Consider the following 14,895-nt stretch of genomic DNA (forward strand, 5'->3'; position numbering starts at 1 on the left):
TTCATTCAGACTACATTTAGATTTGCTAAACTGTTGTGATGTTAAGACTTCATATGGTTGCTGGCCTTCTAAATCTAGTTGTAAGGCTAGTTCATTGCAAATTTTTTTTCCCCCTACTTCATTATGTTTCATACTTATGTGTATAATTTTGATTAAGAATAAACTTGTAAAACATTGCTATTTTTTTTCTGTTCATTTTGAATATCATTGAATATTTTACATTAACAATATATCTACATTAATAAATAAAAGTTTTAAAGTAATAATAAATAAAAGTTAATAATAAAAAAGTGTTAATAAATAAAAGTAATAAAGTTTTACATTTTATAACATTGTACATCTATGAATTGGTCGATTTTCGTTCAGCATCTTCTAACCAGTTGGGTAAATTATTCATAGATGCTGCCTCCTGGAAGAAATTGATAATCTGATATTAACAAGATTAGCCCTTATAAGCATGTCTCTTAACCAGTTCTCATAAAAAAAATTTGAAAAATTACTTATTTATATGGATTTGATGATGTTAAGTAATATATATATATATATATATATATATATATATATATATATATAACTGAAATTAATCTTAAGATTCTTATTATTACTTTTACTGTTAAATTATTTTTAAATTCTATGAATATTTCATTTCACTTGTCTGAAGTGGTAGAGCTATGAAAGTCCTGAGGAAAAATGTTAGATTTTGTAAATTTAACAAAAATCATGAAAATTTAAACATTTGTCAGACATTTTGTTAGTAAGGTGTTATTGAATCTTATATTAGGGGAAAAACCATCTAGTACAGAAGATTGAGATGAGACATATCTTACTTGATTTTACCATGTATGTACTTTCGCAGGATCATACATCCTCAGTTATAATTGAAATATTTAAAACTGTATTTAAAAAATTAAAAATACTAAAATAATGAAAATTGCATATTAATTTATTATATGAATGCTGCTATCTGTTGCAGGTTTGTAAGACTGTCTCACTCAAACACTGTTTGATGGTCATCAAATTGAAATTTTGTTTGTATTTATATATGTATTTTTTCTAATGTATTTAATTTTACGTCATTTTTATTAATATCTAATATTTATAAAGTTGTGTTATTAGAAATAGATTGTTTATTATGTGGTCTGCCGCATTAGATAAACCTAATTTATTGTTTTTGTATTTCTATAATGCTCAAGAAGTGTACTTTCTTTCACAATGATTCACAATCATTACATTAAATTTTATAAATTCTACACAGATTGTTTATTTTATTATTTTTATTTTTTAAATATTTTAGTATGTGGTTATTAGGTTTGTATGCTAGTTTAAGAATTTCATTATTGTAATTTTTAGTAATGTTTTCAGTGCTATTATTAGTATACAAATACTAATGTATGTGCTATCACTTTTTGTGTCTTATTGTGAATTAATATTTCAATATCAAAATAGACAAAGAAAACCAAATTGAAACATCATTTTATAGAAAACCTACTTCTAATAATATAACAATTCATAAAAAATCAAATTATCCTCTGTCTCATAAAATCAGCACTCATATTAATATAATTGAGTAATCAAATACACCCATAATTACAAAGAAAAGTTAAATAATGAAATAAACATCATAAAACATGTAATGGTTGAAAACATATGTGATACTACTTTAATTATTTAATAATATTTATAAAAAACAACTATCAAAACAATAACAAAATAACTAACTACCTTACAACCTATACATAGTAAGACATCAATGTAATGATTGTGATAGTGTTTATATAGGAAAAACCAATAAATCCTTTAAAAGTAGATTTCTTGAACGGTATAAAAATTACAGAAATAATAAATTAGGTTTATCTAATATCGCAGATCATATAATAAACAATAAACATTCTATTTCTGATATTAACTGAAATTTAGAAATATTAGATATTTCTCAGGTTTTTTTAGGTTTTGTTGTTATGTTATGTAAATATATACATATATATATATGTTGACATTTTTGACTGGATAATGATAATGAATGAATAGTTTAGCTGAATACCTCAATGTCATATTACTCTGGCAAAAGGCAAATTTTCCTTAGAGAGTTTGTACTTGTTCTCAGATGACTCGCTATATCTGAAATAAGAGCAAATTTGTTGCAATAAGTATGTAAAGTGTAAAAATTATTGATCAGTAATGCGGAATTCCTACTTTTGGTAAAGATGTCTTCCAACAGATTTGAAGATAGGTGCTGAGTAACTAGAGAGAACTTGTCACACTTCTTTGGAAGATTGGATGATTAGTCTTATTTTGCAGCCCCTATGTTGGTAATCCACTTTCCTTCCTTTGATTCTTTCTCTCTCAGTGAATAAGATTTAATATGCCAAAAAAGTTTAATTACCAATAATTTTAATTAAAAAAATTATTGAACTTTAAGTTTAAATTCTTAAAGAATTTTTAATAAAAAAAAAATTAATGGAACTGATTTGTATGTAGATTTTGTCCAGTAAAATTTCTTCTTATGTCTAAACATTTTTCTTTAAAAAGTTTATTTTAAACATAAAGTATGATTTATTTTAATTTTCTGGTACATTTTTTCTTTTTTCAGAAAGTGCAAGATAAAGTTAAATTTGAAAGGGAAAATGTTGAAAATGTCAAAAGAATCATGAAACCGTTTATGTTACGTCGATTAAAACAGGATGTGTTACAAGATCTCCCTACTAAAACGATATCACTTGTAGAATGTTCATTAACAGAATCACAGGCAGCTAAGTATTATGAATTATTAGACCAGTTACAACAGTCAACATCAGATCCTTCATTAAGAACTGGAAACTCTTATCTTGGAATGTTTACTGATTTGCGCAGGATGGCCAACCATCCACTTTTATTACGGTATTTATATGATGTTAGTATTATGTTGTATGACTTATTTTTTCAAATAATTATGTTAATTATCAATATTCTATTAATAGTTTAACCACTTTTAGTGCTGACTTGTGTGAAATGATAGAACTATGAAAGTCCTGAGGAAAATGTTAGATATTATAAATTTAACAAAAATCATGAAAATTTAAACATTTATCAGACATTTTGTTAGTAAGATGTTATTGAATCTTATATTAGGGAAAAAACAACTGATTTAGAAGAATGAATAAGTATAAAAATAATAAATTTTCCTCACCGTATGTCTGAGCAATAGATCCTGTTACATCTGGCCACTAGATAGTTAATTAAAAAAAAAAAAAAAACTACACTTTAATCAGTTTACATTAATAATGCATATTAACTAAAGTAAAAATTGTTTTTTAAATTACTAAAGAATATCTAACATGGACAAAAAGTTATGACTAACCTATTCTATTTAAAATATCTCGATTTGAATCTTAACTGAGTATTAATGTTTGTTTTGGCAGACAATTATAATTTAAATCTTTCATCTAACAGAAATTGCACAAGATGATCATTTTGACCTTGTCAACTTTTTTCCTTCATTTTTGATAGTTTTCTCATATTAAAAGAAACTGATGGTCATGCATTCTTGCAATACCAAAACTATCCTTCCCTAAACACTTGTTTCACTCTTTTCCAAGTTCCCCAAACAGATACCAAAAATTAATGAGATAGAGGTATTACACTTATATATTAAATGTAATTTTCTATGCACTTGGATTCATTCTTCTGATAACATACTGTACAACTTTTTATATGCTTTTATAACTCTTTTATCTAAATATGAATAAAACATTATGTTTGATACAATCAGTGTCTTTTCACATAAGCATTACATTGTGAACAGCTTCAGAACTTCACTGCCCCTACTTTTTTAGGATACATTTCATTAACTGCTGTGTAATGAAATGACAGAAAATGAATTTTTTTGTGATTTCATTCTTACCTGTCCTTTATCTATTTTCCTTGTACTAGATTTTTTTGGGCATAAATTTGGGGTTAAATTTTCAGTTCTTTCTAATTTCAGTGACAAAGGTTGACAGCAAGATTTTGTCAGTAGATTAGACATAAAAATTATCAATGAGTAAGAGGTACTCTTCATGTAATAGATACAAATAGAAAACAGTTAAATTATTAACAATATAAAAGACAAACTCCTTTTTCTTTATTTCATCTCTACATTTTCTAATTTTACTGCTTCGTATGCAGAAAATCTCAAACAATTTGTAGCAGCATTATAAATCATTCACGATTCTATATCCCTATTATGATGATGTTTATTGGGAAGGTAGTGCATCAAAATGTACAATTTTTTGTTTTAACATGCCAATACGCATGTTCGGTTAATATGGATTTTTATGAAGAAGCTGGATATAATCAAGGAATAATTTATGTGAACTGTAATTTTTATTTGCCATTATAGTTAAACCCAATTGAGTTTTATCATTTTCAGTTCATTTAAGGAGTTGGATTACCATCACAGCCACTTCTTGAATATTAATATGGTTCTTATTTGTCACTGTAATAATTTTTTTTAATTCTTAAATATATTCACATCCTCATCAGGTTTCAAAGCCATTACAATAATAGCTCAACAGAAATGTTCTCTTCCTCTCCCCTCTCATCACTCTCTCTCGCCCCTTCCTCCCCCTCTCTCACGGTAGGCATTCTTAGGTATATCCTTCCCTGTAACTATCTTCTGAGTTTCCAGCACAACTCAAACTAAAAAGCATGGCCACCATTCTCTTCTTTGCTTTCACCATTCTCATCTTCAAACACCCAAACTTTAATCTAATCCTTAGTTGGGACATCATAATAGTACAGCCAAGTTTTATCACCTGTCACAATAAAGGTGTTAAGAAGTCCTTGGTTTTAAGTATTATTTAAACAGCATTACTTACATGAGTATATACTCTGAAGTTTTTTTGGTGCTTAATACACTTGAATATATGCACCATTCATTACCCTGCGTACATCCAGATAGTAATCTAGCTCTTCATACGTACTCAACCGCATGTTGGGTATTATCTACTGCCACAATCCTCTCCTCTCTGTTGAGAGGAGAGAAAAAAATCTGAGATATTTCTCAGATTTTTACCAATTAAACATTGTTTTTCACATGCCCAACTACACAGCACTCTACCACATTATAGCAACCATGTGTGTTGCATTAAGCATTTGGTTTCAAAACAGATAGATTGGAAGAGATGAACCAATTACATGGCCACCAAGGAGTCCAGACATGACCCCATTGAATTTCTTTTTGTGATAACCAATCTTGTTTTGATAAACCAAATCACACTTCTGCTGCAGTGTCATCATGACTTCAGAGTGAGACTGTCAACAGGATATGTAGTGAAGGTCACAGTGATGCCAACTGTGATGAATATTTGCATTGAAAAACTTAATAATATAATGAACATAAATATGAAAACCAGATCCGTTTAACCAATTTCATTACGATATTTTGGAACCAAGGAATTCTTTTATAAACACCTCATACTGTTCACTGAGGGAGATCTCCCACTTTTAAATGTTTTCAGCATTTCATAGCACTATGAAACACAATGTGCCATCTAATCATCGATCAAGTTATGCGGCACCCAAAGGGTACAAGTTTTCTAATTTCAAGGTAATCTTGCAGAATAGCATGAACTGCTGATCCATATATGCCAAGGACACTTCTATTTGGTGGTAGGTCACATGCTAGTCTGTCTCAAGTATTTTTCATTCTGGAGCAATTTTTCCCTTGGTCACAGATGAAGACAGTGGAACTGATCTTGGAGCATCTTCAAAGCCAAAATTTCTTCTCATACTATCAATGCCATCTAAATATTGTACAATGAAGATAATCCTCTCCAAACACAGGAGTCACATTACCTCTAAACATTGATCAACAGTTAACCCACACACAAAACTGCCCGGTATTCAGTTTTCAACCACATCACCTCTTTTCATTAACATAGCTGAAAAGCAATTAACATTGAAACAGTGACTAGAGCAGCAACAACGCAAGTAGGGAGCTGTCTAAACACACATTCTGCAATGGTCTGTTCCATTGTATTGTAAAACTTTTCTAGTGCCCTTTATCCATTTAGATAATTGTGAAATCTGCACAATAGCTTTTCACCACTAAAAGGGTTAAGGTTAATACCATTATTACCTTTATTTTGTGATAAGCCAGACTATAAAGTTAGGTAGAATTGAGTAAACAATTTTAATTAGTTAAAAAATTAATAGTTAATTAAAAATTATTTTATTTAATTTTAAGTGTTTCACTTTAACGTTTATTTTTCTATCCTCTTAGAATATTGCAGTCATAATTCAGCATCTACTTTTTCAATTTTTTTTTCAAAATTAGAATAAATTTTTACATGTAATTAATATGTACTGATGATAATTATCTTTTAAGATTCATCACATTTCTATTAATTGGCAACATTTTGTTAAAAATTAAACTAGGAAGTTGATGTTATTCTGGATAATTATGTGGCCAAAATGCATTAATGTTTAAAAACAGATTAAAGCTGTTTAACTACATAAAATTTTTATCATGATTTAGATTGAATTTAGATTGTTAAGCCATGTACTTTAATCAAGATTAATTTTGTTTTGTATACGCAAGGTAGGTTCAAACACTTCTTGGAATCGCTTCATATACTTTAAAATAGCAATTGTAATAAGGAAATCTTTGATTTTTATGTTGGCAGTACTCGTGCATCACATTGTAACCTGATCACAAGTTTATGTTTTGTAAAGAAAAAATTGTTTTATTTCTTATTTGTTTCATGTGCTACAATGAAAAATGTCAAACATTGTGCTTTGCTTACAAAATCACTAACAAAGACATTAATGTTGTTTGAACAAACTTGTGGGGAATTGGTAATGGAAAAAATAGTGGTTTGTAATTGGCATAAGGGTTTTAGTGATGATCATGTTAGTGGTTGAGAATGACATTTGTAGTAGGAGCCCATCTACCATGACAAATAAAATATCAAGCGTGTTGAAAACGTTTTTTGAAGTAATAAAAGAAAAACTATCAAGGAAGTAGCTCAATAGTTGGGTTATCAGTTTGAAATTGCCACAGTATTCTCTATAATGATCTGAACATTCATTGATATCTCAATAGGGATTCTGGGAATGTTTCCAACAGTTTTATAGACATTGCCAGAGGTGTATAGCTGATAAAGTAATCTACTTTGAAGGAATGTAGAAAATTTTCATATAAGCAATTTTTGAAAAATAGACTAATTCTGGAAAGTTTTTGATATCATCTTTTACAGTAGTGTGCAACTTAATTCGAACACAGGAAAGTTTTTGTTTATTTCTAGTTGTGGCTACACCTTTTGACCACTCGATTCTTTTTTTGTCTGTGTAATGTGAGGCTATTATTCTTTGGTTATTTAGCAATTTTCATGTTATAAATAGTGTCTTGTGAAAGTTTATTTCATTTTTTATTATAAAATGTATTTTTTTATTTTTTGTTCTGTTTGTCTCAAATAATACATAATAATAGACAAAATTCCAAAAAAGTGTTTGAAAATTGTTTATTTTTCTGCGCATACCAGTATGTAGTATGCAATCATGTACAATAAAGGATTATTTATCTGATTCAGTTAAATGAACACCAAATTATAGTAACATGCAAATTAATCCATACACAAATGTTATTTAATAAAAAATAACTTTATTTGGAAAAAAATCTACTTGTATAAGTTGTGAATATCTAGTAATTAATATGTCCTCCTTTATTCTTATTCACTTCACATACACAGCTTAGCATTGATTCAACAAATGTATTTTTTTTTATTTCTTCATCATGAAACCATACTGATATTAATGCTTTAATGAGGTCAATTTTGTGGTATAACTCATTTTTGAGAGCCATTTTTTTGACTATTACCCAAAGATTTTCAGTTGGGTTTGAGTCTGGGGAGCACTGGCCATGGAAGCACTTTAATGTTTCATTCTTCGAAAACTTTTTTCAGATTTTTGGCAGTATGGCATGGTGCCAAATATTGCTAGAACAATCTGTTGCCTTGGGAGTTAGTTTTGAAGTTGTGTCTCTATCCGGTGATGTATTTTCATCTGATATTTTTTTAACAAACAGAATCCTTTGCTCCTGAACATAAAAATGTGACTCGTTGAAAAGTCTTCTTCGGTCCAGTTAGCCATGTGGTTTGGCCTACAAAAGCCCTGTTTTTTTTTATAAATTACTGGTTTTAAAAGCTGCTGTTTAGCTGACTTTTTTAAGTCCATAGCAGATAATTTTGAATCAAGTTTACTTTTTCTCACTAATAATCTATCCTGTGTTGGAGTAGTGTTACTTTTATAGCCACATTTGTCCTTCCTTTGAGGTGAAAAGGAACCGGTTTCTTTAGATTGTTTTAAAACAGTATTCACTATCCCTTGCCCAACACCACACTCGGAAGCTATTTGTTGTGTCATACAGGTATGTTCAGAAAAAGAAACAATTTTTGAAAAATGTGTATATTAATCGACATAACTTCAAGAAAATTCTTGAAGTTATAAGAATATAATTTGAACCTGAAAGGAGAGTATTTTTGCTGATGTGGATGAGGTGGAAAAAATTACAAAGAAGGTCCTGTCCTGTGTCAGGCATCACAACAAACAAATTTAAAAAATTTTTGGAACTGGAGAATAAAAGATTGGACAAATATATTAGCTGTAATGGAGAGTATTTTGAAGGGGTTCAAGGGTTTTTATAAAAAAAAAAGTAAATAAATAAAAAACTAAAAAAGAGGATTCCGGTTATTTTTGGGGTCCTCCATTATATATATTATTATTTCTAGTATGAAATTAACATATAAATACTAACAAAATAAATCCAAATTTATACTCCTAGTACGGTAATTTTTGATATCACAAGCCTCGTTTTACAATGAAATAATTTTTTTTAGGATGATAAGTTGAGTGAAATGGCAAAATTATTGTCTAGTGATTCTACATTTAAAGAAAATGATGAAGAGAAAATATATGAAGATATTTCATATAAATCTGATCATGAGTTACACCGGTTATCTTTGTCTCATAAGGTTTGTTCATATTTAATTATTTTCTTTTAGTTTTTTTTTATCTTTTTAAGATAACATTAAACAATTTTGAAAGTTTTTCTTTCTTCCATTTCTTTTTTCCTTTTTGTTTATAAATGTAACTTAAAATAGGGAATCAGGACTGAAGATTGTCTGAGGATTAAAAAAATCTCAATTCATGATTTCTGTTTTATTATTCTTTTACCTAAAAGAATAATAATTTATATAGCTAATTTATTATAGAGAACAAATCAAAGTATGGAAACCTCTCAACAACTTTAAAACCGTTTCAGATAGAATACTGTAAATTTCAGGATAAGGTATTGGTCAACGTCTTTACCTTTTTCATTGGAAATATAACTTCAACCCCTTCTTGCGGGGGGGGGGGAACTTCAGGGGTTGTAACTCAGATATTAAAAATGCTATAAATAAGAAGTTGGTATGATGTTTGTACCCAAAACAGTGGCGGGATAAAGTTTGGATTTTGAAAATTACTAAATTTAGTAAGTTCAAATAATAAATTTAGTTGCAAAGAAATTAAACTGAATTAAATTACAATTTATAAATTTTAAAATAATAAAAAAATTGTATTTTTTAACACAAAAAATTTTTTGTGTTCCAATTTAATGAGAAAATCATTAAAGATATTAATACCTAATCATGCTGATCACCTGATCATTGATGATCTTTTTCCATTGTTGCAAAAATGCAGCTTACTTTATTGTTATAATATTCCATTTAACATCTCATTACTGTATTGTTAGTTTCTTATGAGAGTTTATTATGATCAGTTGGGTAAATGATTTTGTCTACCTTTATCACATTTGTAAGCCACTTTTGTTATTTACATCTTTTTACCTTTTTTTGTAATTGTTTTTTACTAAATTAATTTTTTCAGTGCTACTTGCTAAAATTACTGTCACTTAGGGAACAGAAAGGGGTCACACTATTAACAATGAGAGGCTTTGGTGATAGAGTTAAATCGTATAAAGAAGATTGTGAATTTTTCAATGCAACATCCTCGACTTGAACAGCAGCATGAGAACATAACATTAGCCAAAGTTCAGTGATTGTAACATTAAAAAGTGAAAATTTCAAACCCTTCAAAATTCATCTAGTGCAAGAACTTGACTACTTGCATGAAGATGACTGCGTCCAAAGACTTGAGTTCTGCAAAATTATGATGAACAATATTTGTTAAAATATTGCTAATATTTGCTAATTTATTTATTAAACATTATATAGTTTTTAGTGACAAGGCCACATGTTTTTTAAATGGTAATGTAAATCACGATAATTTTCAATACTGGACTAATATTAGTCCATACTAGTATTGTGAGTCATATACATAGCAAAGTAAATTTACAAGCAGCTATTGTTGGTGAATGATTGATAGGGCCTATATTTATTACTATAAATTTAGATGCAGTGAAATATGAGGGTTTACTTCTCGAACATATCATTCCAAACATTGAAAACTTTGTTGGTTCCTCCTTTATGACAATGTGCCTCCTCACACCACTGCCTTAACAAAGAATAAGATTCAAGATTTTTATCATGAAATTTTTGATCACACTCCATATAGTCCCGATCTTGCAACTAGCGACTACTTTCTCTTCTTGCATTTGAAAAAGTGGCATGGTGGACAACAGTTTGAAAACAACGAAGAACTCAAAACTGTCACCAGTCAAGACTGGAAGTCAAGATTGTGACTAGTTGTAAACTGGTTCAATTCCCAAGCGGCGAACTTCTATGCAGAGGGGTTAAAGAAACTGGTGCAGCATTACAAAAAGTGCTTAGAACTGAATGGCAATTATGTGGAAAAGTGAAATAGATAAGTAGTAAATTAAAACTGTAAAATAAAAATCTTTTTTCACAAGTTAATTTTATTTAGTGACCTTACTTTATGAATATGCCTCGTAAATCCAATGAATTACTTCATTTCGCAGTTCCTCATTATTTTCAAACCTCTGATCGAACTGTTACTATTATTCCCTGTAAAGTATTCATTTCCTTCTGAATTTTCATCAAAAATTTTGTTTGAATTCAAACGAAGCAAGCAGAAAACAAAGTTTTGGAAGGAACAGTTTGTAAACAATTTACATAAAAATGAATGAAAAACACAAAAAAAATAATGCACGTGTCTTGTTACATACGCACGGTCATTCAACAAATCTGATAACTGAAGAAAAATGGTTCCCAATCACATTGTATCAGCAATTCCCATCTCAAAATGATTGAAAGAACATCTGCCATCTCTTAGAATTTTTATGTAACTATGTGAAGACAAATAGCCGGTCACATTCAGAGACCCATATATGGATTTCCGCCCTCCTGTGTAAGTACAGGTAGCCCATATATGGGTTGATGTGATTACAGTTTAAGTTCATCATATTACAGTTATTTATTTTTTTTAATTGTAATTTTCATGGTTTTTTACAAGAATAAAAACTTCCTAATTTCAAAGATGCATTGACTTGTTAATGATGTGAAATTAAAGCAAGATGACATTTATTGAAAAGCAGAATAATTAAAACTTAGCATCTTCATCTGGTTCTGCTTACTATTTATACTGAGGGGTTGCAGTTTATCTTGATTTGATCAGTGTGTTTATTTGTTAATCATAGTTTCATTAATATAGAATTTGCCTTACTCCTATTAATTTGAATTAGAGAGGTTTAACTAAAATAAATTTTACTTCAGTCTTTTTATTTTTTCAGTGCTTGAAGAATTACAGCCTGCCAGATTCAGTATTCTTGGATAGTGGTAAATTTAATAAACTGGATGAATTACTTCCTGATTTAAAATCAAACAACCATAGGTTACTTATATTCAGTCAATTTATTTTTGTACTTGATATACTTGAGGAATATTTGAGGATACGTGACTACACTTACCTTCGTTTTGATGGATCTACATCTGTCTTTGAAAGGTATCTAATTTTTTTATTGATGATAACTTGTTTGATTGTAAATGAATCATTAGAACGATTTAAGAGTATGTTTATTATACAAAGATTATAAAGAGACAAATGATTGTAAAAAAATTATTTTTATTCAGTGACAATGAAACTAAACACTATTTTTCAACATAATTTCTTGCTTATTTAGGCACTTGACCCATATTTCTATGAGCTTATTTATTCCAGTGATAAAGAATTGTTCATGTTAGTGTCTAGTCTTTCTTATACTGCAATCTTGGTCTGCTCATTGTTGTCAAAATTGATGCCATTTAAAACTCTTTGAGAGGACCTAACAAACAAAGCTGTAATGTATCACCTCCCAGCCAACTTTTGAATTGCTTACTAAACCTTTTGATGGTATTGGGATGGAGATTATCATGCAGAAGAATTACGCCTTTTGAGAAAGAACCAGGATGTTTCTTCCTTTTGTGGGTATCGCTATTTTCTAGTATGTCAATAGTACTGGTGTTGTTAGTGGTAAAACAGCACATCACACATTAATGTGTGATGTGCTGTTGATTGTGTTATTCTTACAAGTAATCTCAATAAATTGTGCCTTTATATTCCTAAAACACTGTTAACATCACTTTACTAACTGACGTGTAGATTTTTAATTTTTTCATGGCAGGTGAACTCCGATATTTCCATCTCATACTCTAACATTCTAGCTCAAGATGATGAATTCAAGTTTCATCATAAATTATTCCAATTTAAAAAAGCATTACCTTCTACTAAAAACTATTGTTAAAGTTTTATACAAATGTGAATTTGAGTGTCTTTTATTAGTTGATGGTTTCAGAACCCACCTTCAACACTTTTGCATTAATTCAGCTTATCATTGATAATGGAATGGACTGTTCAATATTCGCACTACAAATTTCAGCGATTACCCTTTCATTCATCTGCTAACAAATAAGATCATTAAAGGGCAATTTCAAAGTGTCAGTTAAATTTTCCACTGGTCTTCTGCTAAATTGAAAATCTGCAACTTTTTTTGCCCAGTTAATAACACTTTTTACCGTACTGTTTTAACATCTGCAAGTGAATTTCAGCCATTTTTACACCTTCAGAAAATAGAAATCTTATCCCAGCGTGTTGTTCTTCCACGGTACACATTTCAATCTCAACCTGAAATGAGACATTTTTAAATAAACAAAAGAGGTTATAATAATGGAAACTGTTTTTGAACACCTAATATTTTCTGTCAGGAGTCCAAACTTGAACAGATTATTCTGTTGAACAATTTTCTGCTGTTGCCATTTGTTAATTTAATTATTGAATACTCTTAATAATTCCACCAATTCAAATCATATTAACTACATTTGAATCATCAATCATAAATTTCATCATCATAAGTCTTATAAAATATTTAACACATTTTATTTAAAAATGAAAGAATATTCATAATTGAAATAGAAATAACATCCGTTTTCTTACTATTAATATTTTCTTTTTATTTAATTCAACACCGTTGTCCTCTTACTGTTCAGTTGCAACATCAAAAATATTTTTGTTCTTGTATGTGCAGTCTTTGCTAAAAAGAAGTCTCTTATTCTTAAAAAACAACATCCATCTTTACCAAACCAGACAACGGAACTGTGTTTGTTTTACTAAACACAGTACTTCAGCTTATGAGAAAGGACCTTAATATATACTTCCATTGTGATTTTTTTAATAAATTGCTGAACATTTGAAAAATCTTCCCACAAATTTATTTAAACTCTAATTAAAAAATTTTGTTTTATAGAAACAATATTACTCTTACAATGAATTTTAAAATAATACAAACATATGAATATGTGCTTAAAATAATTTTCATTAGCAGCTTCTAAATTGTGAATTATTTTGTAGTAATTTTTCGTATTTAATGAATTTACTTTATCATTATTTCATATATGCGTATTTAAATAATTATGAACATTAATCTTATTCACTTCTTCTTCCTTTTGTTTTTTACGTTTAAACAATAAAAAATAAATTAAGATTATTATACAATATCGTGTATTATACTGTAAGCTAACCGTACACTTTTAATTTGACTTTCAGAGTGAAAATGCTCAATTAATTTCAGATTTTTATTTTTGGTAAATGGTTTTTGATAATTTTTCTTTGTAATTTTATTTCAATAATTTTTTAACATTCCTTGTCTATTGCTCATTTGTTCTATTTAACTTATTTAAAGGATATTTTGATATTATTTAATACTTAATTGTACCTTATTTAATTAAAATTTGTCATCGGTACCGATGAAAAGGATGTTAGTAGAGTTGTGTTATGGTATATGTATATTCATGTTATTCCTTGCTTCTCCTGTATGATTTTGCAGACAACAGTTAATTGACTTATATAATATGGATGAAAATATATTTGTTTTCCTTTTAACTACAAAATCCGGTGGTATGGGAATAAATTTAACATCTGCAGACACAGTTATTATAAATGATGTTGATTTTAATCCATATAATGATAAACAAGCTGAAGATAGAGTACACCGTATGGGACAAACCAGGTAAACATTTAAATAATTTATGAAGTTGTACATTTCAATTTGGCTACTAGTACCAAGAGTATATTAGTGTATATTGCATGTTTTAAAGATAGCTCCAGTGCTTGGATATTTAAAAATGGTTTTTAACATTATTTAGGAAGTGCTATTAATTGAATCTCAATATCTGAAACATAGCCGGCTTCTGTGGCGCAAGTGGTAGCATCTCAGCCTTTCATCCGTAGGTCCCGGGTTCGAATCCCAGTCAGGCATGGCATTTTCACACATGCTGCAAATCATTCATCTCATCCTCTGAAGCAGTACCTAATGGTAGACCCAGAGGTTAAACACAAAAAAAAATATATCTGTAGCATATCGGTAACAATTACACTAAAATCTGGGTAAAAATAATTATAATTGTATCAGAGTAATATTTTCAATATATAATGTAGAATCAGAAA

General features: G+C 28.9%; 1 protein-coding gene across 3 annotated transcripts in view; it reads left to right on the forward strand.

Moving 5' to 3' along the window:
• Etl1 (SWI/SNF-related, matrix-associated actin-dependent regulator of chromatin, subfamily a, containing DEAD/H box 1) overlaps positions 1–14,895 on the forward strand; it is a 62,762-nt gene that overhangs the window by 42,499 nt on the left and 5,368 nt on the right. For all 3 annotated transcript variants that reach the window (XM_075372877.1, XM_075372876.1, XM_075372878.1), the window contains exons 12-15: positions 2,591–2,890; positions 8,856–8,990; positions 11,708–11,919; positions 14,276–14,458. In XM_075372877.1, coding sequence (XP_075228992.1) covers positions 2,591–2,890; positions 8,856–8,990; positions 11,708–11,919; positions 14,276–14,458 — 830 coding nt within the window. The remainder of the gene's footprint in view (positions 1–2,590; positions 2,891–8,855; positions 8,991–11,707; positions 11,920–14,275; positions 14,459–14,895) is intronic.

The sequence above is a fragment of the Lycorma delicatula genome, chromosome 8 (genome assembly GCF_047948215.1).
Source record: "Lycorma delicatula isolate Av1 chromosome 8, ASM4794821v1, whole genome shotgun sequence".
NCBI classification, from domain to species: Eukaryota; Metazoa; Arthropoda; class Insecta; order Hemiptera; family Fulgoridae; genus Lycorma; species Lycorma delicatula.